The sequence below is a fragment of the Mugil cephalus genome, chromosome 21, assembly GCF_022458985.1.
Source record: "Mugil cephalus isolate CIBA_MC_2020 chromosome 21, CIBA_Mcephalus_1.1, whole genome shotgun sequence".
NCBI lineage: Eukaryota > Metazoa > Chordata > Actinopteri > Mugiliformes > Mugilidae > Mugil > Mugil cephalus.
Genome location: NC_061790.1, coordinates 18398915 through 18421013, shown reverse-complemented (window position 1 = coordinate 18421013; position 22099 = coordinate 18398915). Strand labels below are relative to the sequence as shown.

The following is a 22099-nucleotide window of genomic DNA, read 5'->3' as shown; positions in this document are numbered from 1 at the left end:
AAACTCAAATGGAAAATGTAATAAGGCCCAAGGGGATTCTAGTGCCATGCACAGATCTACATTTACTGTCTCAGTTTCTTTCTTTCACTCGCACCGGAGACAAAAATGTCTGTAGTAGAGTAAAATGGTGTGGGTTCGTGGTTTCAGTCAAAAACTTTTTGTGTGTCACAAAAGTCGAAGGCCCAGCAATAAGAAGAACAGCTGAAGTACCAGTTGAAGTGAAGATAAAAACTGGAATATCAGCAAAAGTATCGGTGGAAGTGGAACTTTTCTACGTTTCTCTGGGTTAATACACTGACGGGTCGGTCGAAGTGAAAGCACGGAAGAACATTGAAACGAACTGTGAAAGTAACAGTGAAAGTTAAAAAAAGCAGCAGCGTTGAAAAGCTGGGAACCGAAATGATTGGAAGCGTTAACGTTAGAAAGAGATGCGGAGTGTGGAGAAATGACACCTGGATTTGTGGCAACAGTGGCAGAGAGTTTCAAAACTCCAAGGAACCATACCAAAAGTAGCATCTTAGTGGCCAGCTTTGGCACATATGGGCTAAGCAGCTTTTAGAAGTGAGATCATTCTCATAAATGTTTCTCGCAGAAGCCATAATGCACCGATCAGCCACAACATTGTGACCACTGATTGGAGAAATAAATACCAATGACCATCTTGTTACAATTCAACGTTTTAATGGGAAACTTATAGAACTGGCATTCATGTGGATGTTACTTAGACACGTAGCACCCACCTAGACCAGACCAGACACCCCCACCCCATAGCAATGACACTAATCGAAGTCAGCAGACATCCCCAGCAGGATGCAGCCTGACACAAGCACAGGAACCACTCAAAAAACATGAAGAACAGCACAATGTGTCGACTTGGCATCTGAATTCATTTTCTGCTGCCAGACACCACAGGACACCCTCAGAAGGCCCATGTCCATTCTCTGATGAGTCACAACTGCTTTGGAGGCAGACAGTATTAGGAAGGTGGTCACGCCTGATCAGTGTATGGGCAGTATCCTTATGCATGCTTTATCCTGATGTGTGAATTTATCTGTTGATTTGGATCTTCTCCACCTGGCCGGTCTTAAGGAGGTAGTTTCTCCTCGTATGAGTGATTTTGGTTGTGACATTATATGAACTGACTTGAATCGAATTGATGCTGCGTTGTGTGTGTGTATGTGTGTACCAAATTTTACAGCAGAGTTCCACCTTAAACGTTTCGTGCTATCCAAGCCATTAACGAGTGTTACCTCGATCACTTCCTCCGCCACCACAACTGCCGACTCCTCTGCTCACACTGTAGACATACGTGTGCTTGTGGTAATTGTTTTTTATCATTGCTATTATGCTAGGATGAGCGTTTTAACAAGTATGTGTACCATGCGATATGCCATTTAAAGCTTGGCAAGCAAGGTTAGTGAGTCATGGAGGTTCCCAGCATGACAGAGAAATCAACAAACATTTTAAGGTTTTCCAGGTCACTGTGAACCAAGATAAAACAGCGAAACATCAAAACTGTCATTAAAACTTTAACAGTAGCTCTGACCTTAATTTAATGAACGTGCACTAGAAAAATACATAATACAATCGCAGTGACGCGTCGCAAAACAAGCACGAGGCAAAAGACAGAAGGACGGGTTTAGACAACATGGAAGAGAGAGAGAAGAAAGGAAAGGGAAGAGAAAATTAGATAGAACCTTTTGTACCCTTCCCGCCTCTGGATTCTTTGATATGTTTCTGCATTGCATAATGACATGCAAATGTGACAAAATATGAGAGTGGTACTGAGTGGGGAAATCTGGTCTAATGCACTATTTTCAGAGTTTTGAAAATGCCTTTCAACCCGAAAGAATTTTTCTTCATTTGCCTTGTGCAGCCATTTCCCTCATTCAGTCTGCCAGCCCTCCATCTCTTGCTCTTCTTTTACCCTTTTTTTTTTTTTTTGTCAATCTTCCTCCAACTTTTTTCTGTTCATTCCGCTGCTCATCCCCAAGGATGTATAGAAGTCAATACTGCAGAGGAGCTATAGGCCTATGGTCCAGAGCTCTTAAGTCAAAGTCACCTTCAGACTCACTGCTGGTACTGTACTGTAACACCATGCATTATTAAAAGCCAACTGTGTTAGTAAAAGCCCGACGGACTCAAGGGAGAAGGATTTAGAGAGCTGGAATTCATCCTAAAACAACTTCACCCAAGGGTATCTTTCCGGTGCTGGCCAATCCTACTGTATAGTAGGTTTTTTTCTCCACAACTTCTCCTGTTCACTGCCGTGGCAAATTTGGAAAAGTGATGAAGCAGAATGTATTTGCTTGTTTTTCATTGCTGTGACAATTTGTCGGAAAGAAGGTGGTGACAGATTTGGCCATGGTTCAAAGAGAATCAGTCAGTGGAACTATGTGTCACTGCAAAATATGGGAATATTTATACATTTGCATATATAGATGCATTAAGGTTTCATAAAATGTTTGCAGCACATCCATTAGACATGCAGTCGTGGTTCAGGATGTACACTATGTATATACCATATATTGGTATGTTTTATTTAGCTCATATAACCTTTGATATTGCTATTGCTAAAATGTGTAGCCATACTCTTTCAAATAATAATAAAAAAAGGGTCCTATTTATAAAGTACACTGAAAGGCCATTCTAGAGGCTGTTGGGGACGTAGGCAAAAATTTCCACATTAGACCTGGTCATGGACAACAGAGCTGCACACATTGCTCTGCTAGCTAAGTTAAGTAATGCTAACCGTCAAATGAAGAATGAGCGAAATAACATGACGCTAGTGGACCCTACTGGTCGGGGGTCCCAAGCAATCACCTGCTGACAAGCTGTGGTCTAGGGTTTGAGCTGGGTCAATCTTCATATGGTCATATGCATGCACAGGATAGACTAGATTTCACCAATGTTCAAATTTCAAAAAGTTCAAAACAGTGTTTTAATGCATAAACAATGTGTGAGTCATCAATACATCATTCTTTGACCTGAGGGCATAGAGCATAGAATTAAAATGAATGGCAACAGAGAGACTTAAGGTGCGGACATGTAGATTGCAATGCAGATGACCTATTTGTATTGCCTGTAACATTTTCCATATGTTCCATCTACAACAACTTGACAACCCTATGCAGTATGGATTAAAATAAGTCGGGAAAGCAAACCTACCGCATGGAGTGGATTGCCCTGATCGATCGGCACCTTGAAGTCAGCCTGGAGCTCATCAAAAGCTGTTATCTGACAGAGAGAGAGAGGGAGAGAGAGGAGAAGAAGCAATGACTGTACAATCGGTAAGATAGGGGGACAGCTCAAAAACTACATTTCTAGCCACGAAACAATGTGATTGCCAACAGCCTGCAGTGTAGATTTATGTACCAAAGTAGGCTGCTGAGGACCATGTTATTACATTGTCTTTATGTTAAATGACACAAATTAGTGTCATCGCAGATGGAAATATGCTATATATTTAATTAGTGTGGAAATTCTATACAAAGACCAAAACCATATTAACATGTAGTGTTTATCCAAAGCCTGATACGTCTTATGTTGCGTTGACATTGAGCTCCAATACTGTCCAAAAGCAACAGAAACACTACAGTTAGCCAGTGCTGATATGTAATGAAGTGGTGATGAACACTGTTATTGCACTTTGACTACAATAATAAAAAAGCATTTAGGCATTAAGTTTAAAAAAGTGTAGTTTTTTCTTTAAAAACTGCATATGTTCATTTTGTTGACATTGTCATTGTGGCATACTGAATAAAACACAAAGACTGTACTGTTTTTTTTTTTTTTTGCTTTTTTTCTGCTTTGCCCCCTGTTAATATACTGCCCCGTTAGTACTATAAATAAATGCACAGACAGTAATGAAGAGGTTGGGTTGATGTTGCAGCAATGTTACTGTGCAGCACCTGGAAGGGGTGCAGAGCTGCCTTGGTAGTGCAGCTCTGGAAGTTAAGATGTGCCTGAGGCCAGGGACAATTATTTATTTATTTATTTATTTTGCCAATTATGTGCCATCATTCAAAAGCCTAACTGGGACAGCAGAATGACAAAGCAAGCTCAGGTATTCAGATATTCTATTTTATACTGTGCAAGTAGATGTGTCATGCTGCACTTTTTTCCTCAAAATCTTGCGTTTTAATGTGTGAGGCGTAGAACAGAAGAGAACAGTGAATGCTGCAGGACGCCATTCATAACACACTCAATCCAAACCTTTCTGTAACAGATAGCCTCATGTTATCAATGCATATTATTGCACCTTTTTCCTTTGTATATAGTATATGTTTATAGTCTGTCTCTATTACTTGTACATTTGTTCATATGTAAATTTTGTATTTTTTTTGCTTATTTTATTTCTTTAACTTTTTTAAACTATGTTACACCTATTTTCTCTTTTTACTAGTGGTTATTTTTTGTATGTGCAACTGAGCTAATGTGACCAAGCAATTTCAAAAGTGACAAAATATTAATGGTTTCTAATGCGTCTTGTTAAGTGCATATGTAGCAACACTGTGTTACATTGTTTTGAGGCATGTAAGGTAAAGCTCAGGATGAAACTGCCCTGAAATTTAAGCTTCATCACAGTCTTACTGCAGCATGTCTTATGTCCATATCATCTCATCTTCTGCTGACCGATTCAGTCAAGCTGTGGAAATTCCCAGGCAAGAAGCCTCGCCCTTGACAAGGGCATTCCAGATACCTCTCTTTCTTTCTGTGTTGCTCTTGCTATCAGGCATTACGCGCACGCATTTACAAATCTGAAAAAAGGTTTCGGCGGCCTTTGTCATTGCCACAACCTGCTCCAGTTAAAATGTCGAATCCGATCTGCCCACAGGGCACAACAATTGCATGTATCAGACTGAGAAATCAGAAACTCTTGGCTTGTTAGAGGCTGCTGCATTGTGGGATAGCTCTTCGACATAACTCAGATGAGACCGGCAGAGAAACTATGCAACAATTCCATTGGTGTTTCACACGCTGGAGGCAACCACACTACAAAAACAGATGTCAGCACTTGACTAGCTGGGCCACAGGAGGGGATTCTGTGTGTGCGTGAAGATAGCTGGAGGGACATTGCTGAAAAAGATACAACTGTGTCATGCAGTGTACCTGCACATGAGATACGCTGTGCGTCTCCAGTGTGTGTGCGCCATGGGAAAACTGGAAGATGAGGATCTCACATATTGTGTGTGTGCAGCGGAAGAAAAGCTGGATTAGTTTGTGTGGTAAGAAAACGTTATCTATACATCATGTCTTATACGAGCAAGAAACAGAAGAGTCTGTGGTGTATGTGTGCTTTCTACATGTGAATGTGTGGGTATGGGGAATTAACATCAGAGAGATGGCAGAGGTTCACACCAATCCCGGGTTATTTCCCTGGGCTCGCCCCCACACTGACAGGCAGCTTTTTACATGTTATTTCCCAGTGGATGTGAACAGTGATCCTGGCTCATTGCCATGCTCTGTTACAGTGTGTCAGCTCCCTCAGGCTGTTCCTCACGGGTGATGGGAACACACGCGCAGACGTTATGGGTACATAAATCCAAACATACAAGAAGTGCCGTATGACTTTGTGTACAGAAACACTGTTTCATGAAGACAAACTGTGTAGCAGCAATGGATCATTTCCCCCAGGACCCAGGCAGCGATCAAAGTGGCACAACACTAAGCTCAGACGTGTTTTTCCCTAGCTATGTCCTCCTGCTCTTCCTTTAGAATCCAGAAGCATTTTTTGGGCAAAGAGGGTTGCTTAAGCCTTCAGCGTGCTCTTGGTCTCAAGAAAGTGTCTAAGCAGTGTCTTCATCAGACACCCAGATCACATGAATTGGCTCAATTTCAGCCGAGGATGAGGCCAGCTACCATAAAAAATGAAGGGATGGCCGAAGCAAATAAGCCAGAGGAAAGTGGAAACTCAGATCAGAGACCTGAGGCAAACCTTGGTAGTGCAGTTCAGGTATACCCACAGCGCTCAGACTCCAAGAGCATGCCTTAACAACTTTATTAGGAAGGAGAGGCAAAAGTAAACATAACCAAATAGTTGATATAAAAATCCCATAATACTATAATGTTCAATTGAATGGTCATCAATGGCAATACTAAATGTCTTAAGACACTTCACAGAACCTGGCCTGAAACCTCCAAAGCAAGTACCAAGGCAACAGTGTTGAGGAGAACTTCAAGAAACCTTGAGCAGAACCCAACTCATATAGAGGGACCCATCTGCCTCAGGATGAACTATTCAGAAAGCCCAGCGCCACATACGTCAAATCCAACATCAAGTTCTCCTCTTAGTGCTCATAGGTTAATTCTAGTTAATCTGTAACCAAGTCACTCCTCTCCTCCTTCACCATCATGAGTTAAAAAAAAATAGCTATCAAAATGTTAGCACAGCCGATTTGCTTGTGCAGCTCGTTTGGCTTAAAGGGAACAACTCTCTGACCCTCCAATCAGAGGATGCGCAGATCAGGCAGATTTCTTTGACGCTTTGAAATATTATTGGATAAAAGCTCTGAAGCAAAGTTACACTGAAAGAAGAACCGCAACTGACAAACACGCCACAAAATGAAGAGCATGGACTATTGGGAATGATTTAATTAGATTAATGGGAAAATATTATAATGTAAGTCAATGGTTTTTATGAAGATTAGGCCAGAAGAGAAGGCTTTGCTGGCTCGGATGGACCACCACTGGTTGAATGGTTTACAATGGTAATTTTGGTAAACAGTTCATGCGTGTGTATATCTTTCTATCCAAATCATTTATTGCAGGTAATTGATTATATGGATAACACAGAGCAACGTGCCTAATGGTTTGTCTTCTGATGTGTATTGCCCGTTACCGATCACAACACATTCCCAAATATGGGAAATTAACCTTAAATTTCCTAACACTAAATGTCGCCTGGCAGATCTGTTAAGAACTGGTTACACTCCAACAACAGTCCAATTAAATGGTCTGGATGTTGCACATAAGTGTAACAAAGATGTAGCCATACTTGTCATCTGAGTGCCGTGAGGATGAATTTGTTCACAACAAAATGGTTGTTGTATAAGACACTGACAGCAGGATAACTTTAAAGGACGAGCAATTTGGAGCGATGAAGGCATTCTTGCTTATGTACTTGGTTGACGTGATTGGTTGTAGGACCGTCCAATTGTGTGCAGAGGTATTATTATTATCCATATTGTTTTATGGAATCCAAATGGTGTGTTCCTAGACTCATATTTTGATAAGAACTGAGTCATACTATGGCAGGTTGGTTTGGATTACGTGTCCGTTAAACTATAACTATAAAGATAATGTTTGTATTAAACTGTCAGTCTGTCATAATTAGAATCTAAATTTGCCCCTGAGCACAGACCAGATGACCAAACTCAAAACTAATTTGACATGCTCCAAGGGTGATTCCTGCTCAAGATCTGCTGGCAATGACTGGGGGTTATGTGTGTGCAGCTCCATCTCTGTTTTGATATGGATGCTCAGTTTAGCAGACTGCTTTGAAGTCAAGGTTGGCTGGCAGTAATAGCCAACAAACTGGCACCCTCTGCTCCTCTCTTGGCCTGCCAAATCCTGCTTAAATAGTGTATTTTTACGCAGACTGTAGCAGCTAGTGGACTGACACCTTGCTGCTCATGTGTGCGCGGGCAAGGAACAGAGAGGCGAGCAAAAATGTGAATACCCTAATTTGCTGCGATGCAGTACAAAGGTGTAAATTTGCAGCTGAAGCTATGGTCGATGAAAAAAATAAACTGCTTTCCACTCTATGCAGCAGCCTTAAAGGCATTCATATGGGGTAACAAGATTAAAAACAACAACAGTAATCAGGAAAAGTCTGAACTCTAATGTGAAAAACTACAAGGTCTCGTAAATTATTCAAGTGCTTCAATTATACAGTGGAATTCTAAACTGATACAATATGGGTTAATTCGCTACACAACCATTTCTCATCAACCACTGAGCTGGGTGAAGGCAGTGCTCACACTAACATTCAAATGCATGCTGCCAACAGTGTTGGACTGTGATGCAATCTGTTAGTCTGCTTCCCAGCATTAAGAAACAAACATGATGCAAGGTTTACAGCACAGGCTGAGCTGTTTCCTTATATCGATCAGACACTAAATGTACCGTCTAGCTGAGTAGTTGCGGGAGTAGGCCTGTGTTGCTCTTTCTTGCTTCTAATCCATTCTTTGGTAACAGCAGCTTTTAACAGAATGTAAGAGAATCAAGTAGCTTTGCAATATTTGTCTTTCAACCCACTGGAATGTGTTCTGTTTTTCTTTTCTATGCGGCTGAATTTCCATTTTGCTCTGCTGTGAGACTGCCGAAAATTCCTCCCAGAGGTCACCGTCTCTCCATGTGCCGGGAGCTGGCTTGCAGTTTAATTGCTAACATGTCCCTGTCAGTGTCTGCCTGTATCTGCGCTGAACACCTTGGCAGGTGGAGACAGCTGCAGGGAGGCAGTTTCCCTGATGCCCTGCTGGCTCAGTTAACCCCTTAATTCACTGTGATGAGATCAAACGAAATAAATCTCCTCCTTCCTGAAAATGTCTATATAAGCTTACTGTATGATTCAGCTTTCAGGACTTTCTGCAAAGCACCAAAGGCATATGACCCTTGATCAACTGAGCATTTTTAACATATGCATCTGTCTGTGAAGTGTAATCATCATTCAAAAGATATTCAAAAACATAACTACAGCAAAGGCAAAGTTTTATTGTCAATGTTTCACACTTCTCCTGGGTGAGGTCCGAATTTCCCAGATTGGTTGTTGTCCTGATCTGACCCGATATGTCTAATAGCATGTGAGTATTGTGCCCTTTTAAGACTATAGCCCTGTTAGTTTCAGCTGTATTCCAAACACAGATTATCCCAATAAAAAACCTAGACCCTCCTCCAGTCATTTAGAGTTGAAGTAGCGACTCGGATAAGTGGTGAAACATCTTCAGGTAAAACTAAAAATAGAACTATTTTCTAATCAAATAGGAAAGTGGAACAGATCCTTTAAAGGTGAAGCCAAAGCAAGTAGAGCTCCCCCTGGTGACTGGCTACTGTATAGGTCTTAAGCTCCACCTCCTCCATGTTAGTGGACGTGTCTTGGGCCAAACTAAAACATGAAAGAACAAATGAAATATATTTTTTGCAAGGATAGTTTCTGTCATTTTAGGTAGTTAATTTAGGTGTCCATATTTCTGAGAAGTTTTGTTTCAGTTAGTTATTTGACACAAATGAGACTGGGGTAACTGTGGCCAAGTCATTGATATCGTGGCTCCATATGGATTCACCCTTGGACTGTACTGTGCAGATTCCAGCTCCAAAGTTAAAAAATTATTGTATCCCCAGGAAACTAGCATGAGTTTGACCAATGCGAGGAAGTGGGCACGTCTCATCCATATTTATATGCACTCTATGTCAGTTTATGGTCTTGACTTTATAGATTGTTATCAAGAAAATGGTGGGAATGTTCATAAAACAGTGGAAACCAAAATGAGAAATTAAACTACCTTTGACAGAAAATATTCGTGAAACTGTGCACAAATCAATAATTAACACAACAGGACATTAAATATGTATAAATGTGCACTTATTATTAAAGCTCCACTTATATATAGACTATGTCTATGGTCAGTGTGAAAGCTAAAAGGCCAGAGACCAAAACAAGGAGAGTGAATAAAAAAAAAAGAAAATGCTGATGTTTCAAAATAAATACCAATGCTTCTTTGTATAATCTTTTAGATCTATGGTAGTTTAATGCTTATAACTAATAATCACATGGAACCTATATGTTAGTGTTTTGTTTATAGCTTGTTGTGCTGCCCCAGAGTGGAGGAAAAAGAAAAGAGGTGCTTGCCAATTAGAAAAAGAAAAAAGGTAACAACACATACTGACATTATTATTATTATTAGGTACACATGTGAAAATGAATTCATTCAAATCATATTGTTCAGTTTGTGTTAAAACAGTGTCAGAAAGGTCATTCAAATGGATGATCATTTGACTACAATAAGGTTGTCAGTATAATAGAACCATGTGTCGGAACATCACAATTCAATCGTGCTAGCTACTAAATGAACACACAGGTGACACAGGAATCAGCAACTTTTTGAGCTTCATCAAGGTCATGGTATACAACATTTCTTTATTTTTTAAGATAATGGTATTATATCAGAATGAATTCTTGAGATCTAATGAACTGTAATGAATTGTATAGGCTTAGGCCTTTTTAAATCTAAAGTCATAAAAAACTATGTGGCTCATTTAGATCAATAGATCTCCGTGGCCTAACAATCATTTTTAAAAGGTTATTGTTTACAGTTTACTGCTACTATTGTTGCAGTTTTGCAGAAGAAACAACTCTGCAACATTAGTTCACGAAATATCCAAAAAAGCTGATACATGACCAAGGTGACAAATTCCTGTGCCTATGAATGAGGTGTGACGTGGCCAGTCTGTACCATGACATATTTGAGGTTTAAAAGCATTGATAAACGAACTAACAGATTTATTTCACGTAAACACCACCCTACCCATTAAGAGTGTTTCTTTTCTTTTCTCTGTACGGAGGGTTGTTATCCACTACCCTACAAATCAGGAGACATTGGATTTTCTGAGTATCTTTGCACGGATGGAAAATCAATGCAAATCTAGTTAATTTTAAATCCACAGTCCTCAAGGGCTTTACCTTGCCAGATGTGATCAGTTGGCCTAGAGAAATGCCTACAGAAAATGAAACATGCTCTGCAGAGCGTGGTGTCTGGAAACCTGTGCAAGCCTGATCGTTTATGACCAAACCTGATCTTAAGACAATCAAAATGTGATCAGATCTGTATGGTGGTTTATGAAAAACGGCCACAAGCTTTTTATAGACGCAGTCACCACAGACAAGGCGTACAAATGGGGAGAGAAAAACCCAAGCAGTTAAAAGTGCACTCCCATGTAGCCAAACAAAGTATATGTATGAAAATACTTGGGAAGTGGTGGGAAAACAGGCACCTAGAGAGAAACAGAGGGAGTACAAGGATCTCCCGCGTAATCCTCTGGTGTATGCACTGTGCAGCGGAACAATAGAAACGGAGGAGTCAGGATGATGGATGAGGAGCCAGCAGGGGTTAATGAACATGTGGATCAATGCTGAGCCAACCCAGCTATATACCGAACGCCACCTCCATTAGCCTTCTGAGCCTGGTGCCAGAAAGCCATGTTGACTGTTTGCTTCATTGAGATTACAATCAATGGTATCATCCTATGCATTTCTCCCCCCTGATGTCTTACTAGGGCACCTTGAACATAAGCTACTCCTTCCTCTGCGTGATTCACTGGAGCGTGGTGGCAAGTCTCTGTGGCACTGCTAAATTCTAGCTTTTATTTCGATTTTGTTCTGTCATTTATAGGCGTGTTTAAACCTTTAAGGATATTTCTTCTTCTTTCTATTTCCTCTGGTTTTCTTTTATTGTTTTTTTTTTTTAATGAATTAATTACACACAGAATTATGCCTCTGGCCTTTTTTTGAATGTCATTCGACCTTTTTTCCTGCATAATTCCTGCCCTATTTGGAATATCATCTCTTTAATAGTATAATGGTATATTCATAGCCACAGAGGCAGCTGTCAAAAGCCGTGATAAAGCCAACATGGCAGAAATACTATATTTCATAAGACTTTGGTTAGAATAATGAGATCTGTAAATGTGCAAAATGTGCAAAATAAAATAGTAGTCTGCAGTCCTGAGAAGACACACAGCACACATTCATGGAATCATGCAGATTTTACACATCTTTTCTGGTCAGCTAAACTTGCTGAGACAGGGAGTCAATTCAAATGAAATGGTTTAAATAATCTGGCCAAACCGCTAGCTTTTCTCAACATCTGATAGCTTGTGTCACCCTATTCAACTTCTTAGCCAAACAATCAGAATGAATTGCCACCTTTTTTCAGGTAATCTTTTTTTTTTTTTTTTTTTTTCCAGCAAGGTCCAATTGTTTTTTAAGAACTAGGGGAAAAAAATGATTACACTTCTTCAATTTCTTGTTCATTCTAATGCCTGGTACCACTAAAGGTATATTACCTGAAGAATAAATAGAATGACCTTAAAAATGAGTGGGCACTGTTGAGAAGTGTGATTTGCTCAGCAAGGACAGTTCAAAACCGACTTCTTGAATAAGTCACACAGGGCACAGAAGAAGCCCTTCATCAACGAAAGGCAAAGGAAGGGCTGGTTACTCTTTGCTAGGGATCACAAGGATTGAACTGTTGATGATTGGGCTAAGGTTCTCTTCAGTGATGAACCCAGGAGGAAGCCTGGAGAAGCCTACAAACCAGACTGTCTTACCCCTACAGTAAAACATGGGGGTGGATCAGTGATGATCTGGGGTTGTTTCAGGATGGGTGGAAAAGGGCAAATGCAGTTGTGTGAAAGGTGAATGAACCAGGTCACGTACAGGGCTACTCTTGAAAACAGTCTTCTTCCATCAGCTGATAAAGTCTTTCCTGCCTCGAAGGACTGGATTTTCCAACAAGACAATGCCCCTTGCCACACAAGGTCAGTTAAAGCCTGGATGGAGAACCAGAACCTTCAAACCATGCCTTGGCCTGCTCAATCACCAAATCTAAATCCAATTGAAAGCCTGTGGAACATCATCAAAATCAAAATGGAGAACCACAACCAACCAAAACAAAGCAAATTTGTTTGAATTTCTGCAACCGGAATGGGCTGCTGTGACAGCAGAACAATGTCAGAAGCTGGTGGAGAGCATGTCAAGACTCATGGCTGCAGTCATCAAAATCAATGGTTATGCAGTCAAGTTCTAACTCCTGTGTGTATCATGTGACTAACAGACAGAAAAGAAAACATGGAAAGCCTAAAAACAGTACAGTAGTATGGCAGTACAATGCCATAGCTACTAAAGTAAGGACTTAAGTAATTTTGGTTATTATCAAGAAAACCATGGAAAATGGCTAGATATCAGCTCTTAAATTAAAATCTTAAGAGCTATTTTTGTTGTTATCATTATATTTGTCCAAACAAACCTTTAGTTGTACCAGGCAATTGAAGAACAAGGGCGGTCTAATAATTTTTTCCATGTGTGTGTGTGTGTGTGTGTGTGTGTGTGTGTGTGTATGTGTGTATAGTGGACATTAATGCCATAATATGGAGGCTATTTGAAATGTATTAGAATACATTCAAAATGTGAGGTTAACAACTTAATAAGTGAATGGTTTTCAACCATCATTTGACATCTAATGGTCTCCTACATTATGTTCCCAATGGAGGTTTTGTTAAATATTGAATGAGACACTGATTTTCGGACACAGTCAGAGACATTTGTAACAAGAACATTAAGTAGTAAGCTGAAGGTACTTCATCTTTATTTAATGGCTGTTATTAAGAGACATGAATAATCCAGGTGAAGATGGTGCCCTATCAACAACACAATGCTTTATTTGAGGCATCTAAACAGGTCCGTTCTTTCATCTCAAGTTAATTATTTTCCTCTTGATCTCCTTCATCTATTCCTGCATTTGGATCCAGTGCTGTCACACTTGTCACCAGGAAAAGCTTTATCTGTCTCTGGCCTTTTCCCTCACTCCATGAGGCCACGCCCATGCCCACTTTTCCCACAAAAAACTTTAATTTTATCATTTATCGACCCTGTCTCATTTGATATACATTGCTGCCAACTTGCTATTTTATCTGGGATTGTTTTGTATTCTGCCTCAGTCACCTGTTCAGCAGGCCACTCAGCACAAGTAAGAATTTTAATCCCAATCTTCTCCATCACCCTTGCATCCATAGACATTTCTCTCACCTTGACCAGACTCATCCCTCAAGCCTTTTTATCTTCCTGTGACTTTTTACGTTCCTTTTTTTTTAATGGGGACTGACCGTCCCCAGCAGGCCCGTACAGCAGATGTGTGAGGTGTTAAAAATCATGACAACAAGCTTAGGCTTTCACAAACCTGTACTTTGTTAACTATTACCTTCACTTTCAATCTTTCTTCAACATTTTCACATCTGTCTCAGAGGCTAAATAATCCTTTGGATACTTGAAAATCCAATTCTCCATGTTTCATAAAGAGAAAGTTCTCCTTCTCTCTCCTCAATGTATTTCCATTTTCCACTGTCCCACGCCCTTAGTCACTACTTCCTGTACATTCCCTCCCATGAAAACAGCTCCATCATCCCAACGCCATGGAGACAGTAACAGATGAGGGTGCATTGCAGTTCTTCTGTGTGAACGATTATTCACACAACACTCCTGTTAAACCTGCGAATACCCTGTACTTGTCAAAATCTCAGTGTGATGCAAAGTCACACTCGGTGAGGAAAGTACGGCAAGTGCACAGCGTTGGCTGATTGGCTCCTCTCTTCTCTCCAGAAGTGTGCATGAAATCCTGATGTGCAGTGTTGCCTTGATGTTATTTAAACTAGCATTTGTCTTGTGTGGACAGCTGGCATGGTTGGAGAAAATATTCATTAATACACAGGACGAGATGTGACAATCCCATGTGCCATGATCTGAGGCAAAACTCCTCCTCCAACTGGAGAACCGACCAGTAGACCAGCAGTCAGCTACCAACTAGCCTAGCCAGCAGCAGTAGGCAATAGAGATAATGGGACATGCAACTACACTTCAACCAAACACCTCTCCCTTCTGCTAGGATCAGAAATAAAACACTATCAGACACCAGCTAATTAGCCAAGCCAGCCACAGTAGGTAATAGAGATGATGGGACATGCGACTACACTTCAACCAAACATCTCTCCCTTCTGCCAATATCAGAAATAAGATACAGCCAGACACCAGTTACATAGCCTAGTCCACAGCAGGAGGTAATGAGAGGTGGTGGGGCATGCGACTATACTTGAAACCAACACCTCTCCCTTCTGCTAGGATCAGAGATAAAACACTATCAGACACCAGGTAATTAGCCTAGCCACAGAAGTCAAACACTAAAAAGTAAGAAATGATTGGACATGCGACTATACTTCAATCAACATCTCTCCCCTCTGCTAAGATCAGAAGTAACACACAAGAAAACGCCGGCTAACCAGCCTAGCCAACAACAGTGGGCAGTGTGCGGCACATCACTGGGGTTTTTAAGTGGGCACCTCCCTTCACCGATGTTTAAGTTAGGCCCACAACACCTCAAGAACAGTGAGCTCCAGCGTCCCGGAGTCACCTCCCTCGATGTAGCCACTACGCCAACTTGGCTGCCCCGCGCCCTGCCTGATTCACGCTGGTCTGGCCTTATCCCCCTCACCAAAAAAAAATAGTATGCCTCCTTTCTAGCAGCTGAGGAATTTGCTTAAATACATTTTTCCTCAATTGCAGCTGCTAAGCATTTTAGAACCTGGTTATGATGCCAGGTATATCTCCCTTGGGAGAGGCTGACCCTGCAACCTGTCAGAATGTGGCTAAGTGTACATACACAAAAACAGAGTGGGCAGGCAGCATCCTCCTCTAACCACTGTTTTAGGTTCTGGGGAGATGGCAGCACATCATAAATCTTATCCTTCTACTGTCCATGCTCCACAGCTCTCTCCAAGTCAACTTACTTTTCTCTACACTCTCCCAGTTCACCCACTGTCCTTGCTTTGCCTGTGACAATGCCTTAGTGCATCTCATTGCTTCCTCTTGCCTATGAATTTCTTCCACTACCCCCTTCCTCTTTTCCACTGCTGATGCCTTGCTCCACAGAGGTTTCCATGCACACAGTCCCAGGCCTCCACACCCTTGCTGTACATGACCTATGATATCCCTAAGCCTGAGGGGAGCCTGTGCTTCCTGAACCGTGTCGCTTGGATTCCACTTCCTCCCTGTTTTAACCGTGGGAGCTGTATGTGTAACTACTGGATCTTTCGACTAAGTAAGAGTCATCTTTAGTCTAGCCATAGCACACTTAAACTCCTCTGTTAGACTAGTTACTCGGAGCTCCAGTATGCCTTTCTCATACAAGGCTGCACCGCTTAAGCAGTGTGGGACACAACGCCATCTCCTAATTGATGAATTATCATCCTTTCAAGCTTCTCAACCTTTGTCAGAGGGACCTCATATACTGTCAGTGGCCACATTAGTTGGGGCAGTAACCCAAATTGCATACACCATAACCTCAGTTTTCCTGGGAGCCCTGACCGGTCTATGCTTGAAATGCCTTGAATCAATTCTTGTCTCAATCCCTCAAATTGTGCTATATTGCTGAGACTTGCGTCATACTACCTTCCCAGACTCTTCAGTGGCTTCTCCAGCACTGTGGGAATCACCTCCTCATTTATGACAAACCTCTTATCTATTACCTTTCCTTTAACAACTGAGATACTCAGAGACTTACTTGGCTTTGCCTTCATCCTAGCCCACTGCAAGTTGCTGTTTATCTTGTCCAGCAGTCTGCTAGTACATGGAGCAGTTGACGTCATAGTCGTCATGTCATCCATATAGACCCTAATTGGGGGGAGATGAAACCCTCCATGCAGTTTTTCTCCACCTACCACCCATTTCGAGGCCCCAATAATCACCTCCATTACCATTGTAAAGGCTAGTGGAGAGATTGTACACCCTGCCATGATGCCTACCTCCAGCTGCTGCCATGCTGTAGTGTACTCTGCTGTGGTAAAGCAGACCTGTATATATGCAAAATACGCTTTGACTAGGTCTTTGATACTGCCTGGGACTCTAAAAAAATCAAAAGCTTCCCATACCAAACTGTGAGAGACTGAACCAAACGCATTTGGTTCCAGCCTTTTGCACCGATGTATCAATCAAGCCATTTTCCTTCAAGTAACTGGACAGCCTCTGTGCCAGAACACCTTCCCCTCAACATTAAGCAAACTGATCGAAAATGATGGAGGTAAAGTAAAATCATGACTCCTCCAATTTCAAGATGCTAGGAAGTGTTGAGACATATAGTCCATATTTATACATTCTAAAGTTGTAATAGATATTGCATCATTCTTCATTGAGCCTGTGACTTTCTGGACTAATGGACTTCCACCTGACTGTAGCTCCCTTTTAGCAAACAGACAAAGGAGTTCTAACAGTCTTGAAGGAAGCAAATAACATGTACGATGATATTAAAAAGTTCTAAATTGCCAAGTTGTGAATTTTTGTGTACATCTTCCTCTTTGTCTCATGACAATCCGGTGTCTACTGACAACTTAGCAACTTCGAAGTTGCTATTGCTTTTAACTTACTACTGCATCAGCTTAATGCTAATTAGCATTTGCATTATTTATGCACTCATAAAGTCAAGGTACAACTTTTATAACAGGTAAACCTGTTATAAAGAGTACCATTTACAGTTACTACAACGTGAACCAATGATCATCCTTGTGGTAGTCTAGAGAGGATTACACAGCTTTTACCCTGGTGGTAAATACGGTAAATACCCAAGCTGCCATGGTATAATGTAAATGATGTCAGTTTGACACGCTGCACTCTGCAACGCTGCCAGGGCAACCTCTACATCATATCTGCACCCAGGGCTTTTCCATCCATCAGTGGTGCACCGGGAGAGAGTGTGGCTCGCGCCCAGCTTTAATGACACTTAGAGTACATTAAGGGGCTGTGGCTACATGGGAGGAGAATCACTCAAGCAGAGTGGGATCATTGAGGCGCTCAGGCGTAGAGCGCGAGGGAGGTCGCAGTTCACCTTGTATGTTAATTAAAATGGCTTCGTAATCGCTTACGTGAGTGCTCCCATGGGTGACTGTGCTGTTGTATTTTATGTGTGGAACAGATTGATTCAGCATCTGGTTTGAAGTGTCATTATGTCTTATAGTGTGACTACCGGGACATGCTTTTTTTTTTTTTATCAATATTACATTTATTATCCCTAATGGACAAATGCGTCTTGCTGAACTGCTAAAGGAGCTATAGCTTGGGACTGTCAGAAGATTTACTTTCCCTTTAAAACAAGATGAATTAAGGCAGTTGTTGTTTCTTTGGTCAGTTTTAAATATAGAAATAAATGAACCCCTTATCATGACAAAATTTGCTGACTGTGTTACCTTGAGATAAGCATGGCCGTTGTCAGTTACATTAAAACAAACCAAGAAAAATAGCAAACTGACAAAAGACATAGTTGAATGACTACAAAGAGGTACAAAATGAATACAAATGAACAAAAACACTGGAAAGAAAAGGCTCGTCTTCATAAAAATGCATGCAAAAAGATGGAACATGATTTTAAAGAAGCCAGAGAATTATAACTGAGACTAAAAAACTATAGACTTCACTAACATTTACTATCCGTAATGCGATGCTAAAGCTGCTAAAGGAGCAAAAGTTGATTGTTAGAAGATTTCCTTTCCCTTTAAGACAAGACAAAGAGGGTATGGCATATGACAGAGTTTTTGTTTGTTTGGTTAGTTATAAATAAAGAGCATCTTATCTTATCATGACAACAATTTGCTATGTTACAGAAACTTAAAAAAAAATAAAACTAAACTAAAAAATTAATTGATTAAACTTAAAAAATTAAAAAATTAAACCTCAAACCTTAAAACAAGCCAAAATGACTAGCAAACTGACAGCAAACATAGTTGAATGGCTAGAAAGAGATGAAAAATGAGCACAAACGAACAAAACCACTGGAAAGAGAAGGAATGTCTTGATAGCAATTTCAAAAAGGCCAGAGAATTACAACTGAGATTTAAAACCTATAGACTCCAAATGACCACAAACCCAAAGGAACACAGAAACCTTGTACAACACAGGAAATGATGAACCTGTGAAGTACCTCAAACCTCAACTATGAATACACCAACTACATACAAACACAAAAAGACTTAAAATGCATAATGAAACTTAAAATAACAGAAGAGATTAAATAAAACTACAGAGGCACTAGAAATAACTGCACTGATTAAAAAAAAACGACCACAAGGAGAGACAATACATGTTGTCATTTGTTTATAACTGGCATGGCAATTGGAACTAAAGTCAAAGATGATTGTTGTGGAGCAAAAATAACAAAAGAACACAGAAATAATCAATAAGGTATCTCATAGCTTCAGTGCAGTTTACAGGCATAGTCACGAATTCCCGCCACTGAAATGCTACACTGCCTGGACTGCAGAGGGTGATTAGAGAGGTACAGTGATTCGCAAACCTGTCAACAACAGGTATCAAAAGGGTGTTACCTTCGTCTCCCAGTCTGATTTTAATTGGATTTTTACACTGGCAGGGTCCTTCCTCGTGACCTGTTCTGCCTTAACACCTCGGCCCACAGCAAGAACAGGGATGGCCAGAGAGAAAGGTGATTAATAATAAGAGATGTTTCCAAAGATAGCCCCCACCCCCACCCCCAACAGATACTACGCAGTAGCTTCCTGTAAGTGTAAATGAGAGGGACTGGAATCAGTAGGAGGGGAATCAGAAGAGATTTATCAGCACCTGCACATGAGTAGCGGAGAAGGCACAGCTAATTAACTTGACAGCGAATGGTTTGAAGGATTACAGCCAATCAGTGACAGAAGTCCGTCTGAGCACAGCCATTTGTCATCTTCAGAGTACCATGGCTCGTGTTGGCTGCTGACAGAGCCGGTAATATATTTTAGTCAGTGCGGTTCATTACTCATTTTATTTCCATTGTCTTTTGTCTGTGGCCCTCTTTATAGCTTTTGTTTTTTTAAGTTCATTTCCACTGGCTCTTTTTTTTGTTTATAGCTTGATTTTTACCCTGGGTAGTTTGACTCAGCACGCTTGCTATTTTTTAGCAATGCACTCCTGCTCAGGGCATTTAAAGCTAACCTTTTGGTCAAGCGGCCATAGTGGCGGCACGACTTGTATTCGTTTTTTGTCATTCTTCTTTTGTTTTTCCACATTTCTTTGAAACCAGATGAGCTGTTGAAATGAAAGGAGAAAATGAAAAGGCTGACGGAGAGATGGCTACCTGCCGAACTGACTGATGGAAGCGGAAGACGAGTTACAGCCAAAATTTCCCCCAGCATTTTGGCAGGTGTCTGGTGTTAACGTGGAGCCTTGGCTCTGCAGCACCCCCCACTCCCTCCCACCTCACAATGCACAGCCTCCTCCTAATTATGTTCCAGTATGGAGCTCCAGCTTATTATGATGCGTGTCTGTAGGTTAACGTGCATGAGAGTCAGAAGAGGGGGCATCTCCACTGTTTCTGTTGTCTTGCAAAAACAAAGCTTGGTGCAGCGTGGATTACTGCTGAAGCTACACAATAAATGATGAATTTATCACAGGTGCATATGGCCTCTGTCCATCTATTATATGTGTAATGAATCAGGACAGACAGATAGACAGATAGTCTTGTGTATCAGTGAAGGTATAATGACAACAGTATAATCTGTGCTATCTTGCACGCCTGCATTCTCACTGTCCTGGACTCTTTTATTACTGCTCAGTGGGCAGACACGTGGGCCACTGTCTGAGAGAAAGGGAGTCCAACTATCAGCTGCAATTGCCAGAAGATCAGTCAATCCTCGTGTATCAGGTCTGGTGCTGTTTCCATGCAAAAGACAGACCCAAGGCAAAAAGGCTGGAAGACCTGACCCAAATCTGTCTTTATATAAGGCTTTGGATGATGGAGATGTTACACAGGGAGCAAATAATTCGATTATTCAAATATCATAATGCAGCCAGTCACATTTGGCACTGGTGTGTAGCTAAGCTGAGGCTTGATTAAAGGCAGAGGGAGCAGAGGGAAGATGAGAGGGGATAGATGACACTCTACAAGATTTCCCAATTGATCTGAAAAGGAAGGCTGTTTAATCGAACTGGAGGATGCTGCACAGAGTTGCAGGCATTTCCTCACACCGAACTGGGTCAGTACGGATGTGGCCAAGTGGAATAAATGCTGAATGAGCGAATGAAAGATGGAGCAGGTGCTTAAGATACAGGTGCGCACCTGTTCGGGAAAATATGTGACAAGGAAAATGTTCTTGCCATATTTGCAGAGTGGGAGCTGCAAAGATTTACATTTAAAATGAATGGACGATCGGGGCTGCGGGTTATCTCGCAGCTTTACGCACACCTACAGGTTCATTATGCTCGCAAAACACTGATATAAAAAATAGGAGACAAATCTCAAGACCACTTACGTGCCATATTGCGAAGAAGATCAGGGACACACATAGGACCAGAGAGAGCATGTAGCAGAAGGCAGCAAAAGTGAACATAATTGAAAGGGGAAAGGGTGGATAATATCCCAAGGAAGCACAATCCCGCTGAAAAACATCTAAAACAAAAAGAGGAGCGGTACAAAAGAGTGGCAACGAAGAAAGTTCTCACGGTGCCATTGACATCAGAGGCGGTACCGGCACCATGACTTCGCTCGCAACAATATGTTGCAGAAAACCTCTCCAGATGATCAGCCGTGCGTCCACCCAGCAACGGCGATGCGACGCGCCTCCGAACTCAGAGCTGGTCTCAAATCAGTGCACTTGGCATGATGGGCGATCAGTGTCCGCAGTCTTGACGTGGTAATCATGTAATCACAGAAACGCAGCGGGTTTCTCGGAGATGAGTGGGGACCGATGTGTGGACGTCATGCGCAAACCCATCCGGCAGTGGTGAATTAGAAGGTAATCCATTCAGCGGCGGGTGAAGGAGCCCCGCGGTAGCGTGAACGCTGAGCTGTGGTGGTGTTATGAGAGGAGCTCCTCGCTAGGCGTTTATAAATGCTGTTCTCCCCCCCACAGTCCTGTCAGCAGCAGATAGCGGAGCGCGCAGAAAGATGCGTGAACAGGTGGATTTAAGAGAGACGCACCCGGCTGGCCAACCTGTGTGTGTTGTGTGCACGCGCGCGTTTGCAAACACTTGCATTAGAGGTGCACCTTTGACCACTTTGGTGAACACTGGTGAACATCCAGATGCTCACACGTGGAACTTGCGCACGACTCTGGGTTAGGTAATTGTTGGTATTTCACAAGCGGCTCAATGTTGGGGATTGATTTACTCATTAATTTATTTTCTCTATAGCCAATTTAGTAAAGCCAATAATTATAATCCCCTTCACAAAATGACTACTGAAAAACTTGATGCAATGTACAGTTATGAAAAATGCCATAAAGTACATACCCCCCACCCCCAACCTCCACCCACCCACCCCCCATGGCAAGCGATTAATTTAATTTG

The 22099-nt window shown here is 41.5% G+C and overlaps 1 protein-coding gene across 1 annotated transcript in view; it reads right to left on the bottom strand.

Annotated features, from left to right (window-relative positions):
• Positions 1–21719, bottom strand: part of cnih3 (cornichon family AMPA receptor auxiliary protein 3) — a 74288-nt gene extending 52569 nt beyond the window's left edge. The window contains 3 exon segments of the mRNA XM_047574269.1: positions 3169–3237; positions 21064–21162; positions 21165–21719. Coding sequence (XP_047430225.1) covers positions 3169–3237; positions 21064–21162; positions 21165–21200 — 204 coding nt within the window. The 5' untranslated portion in view covers positions 21201–21719.
• Positions 21720–22099: the final 380 nt, after the last annotated feature.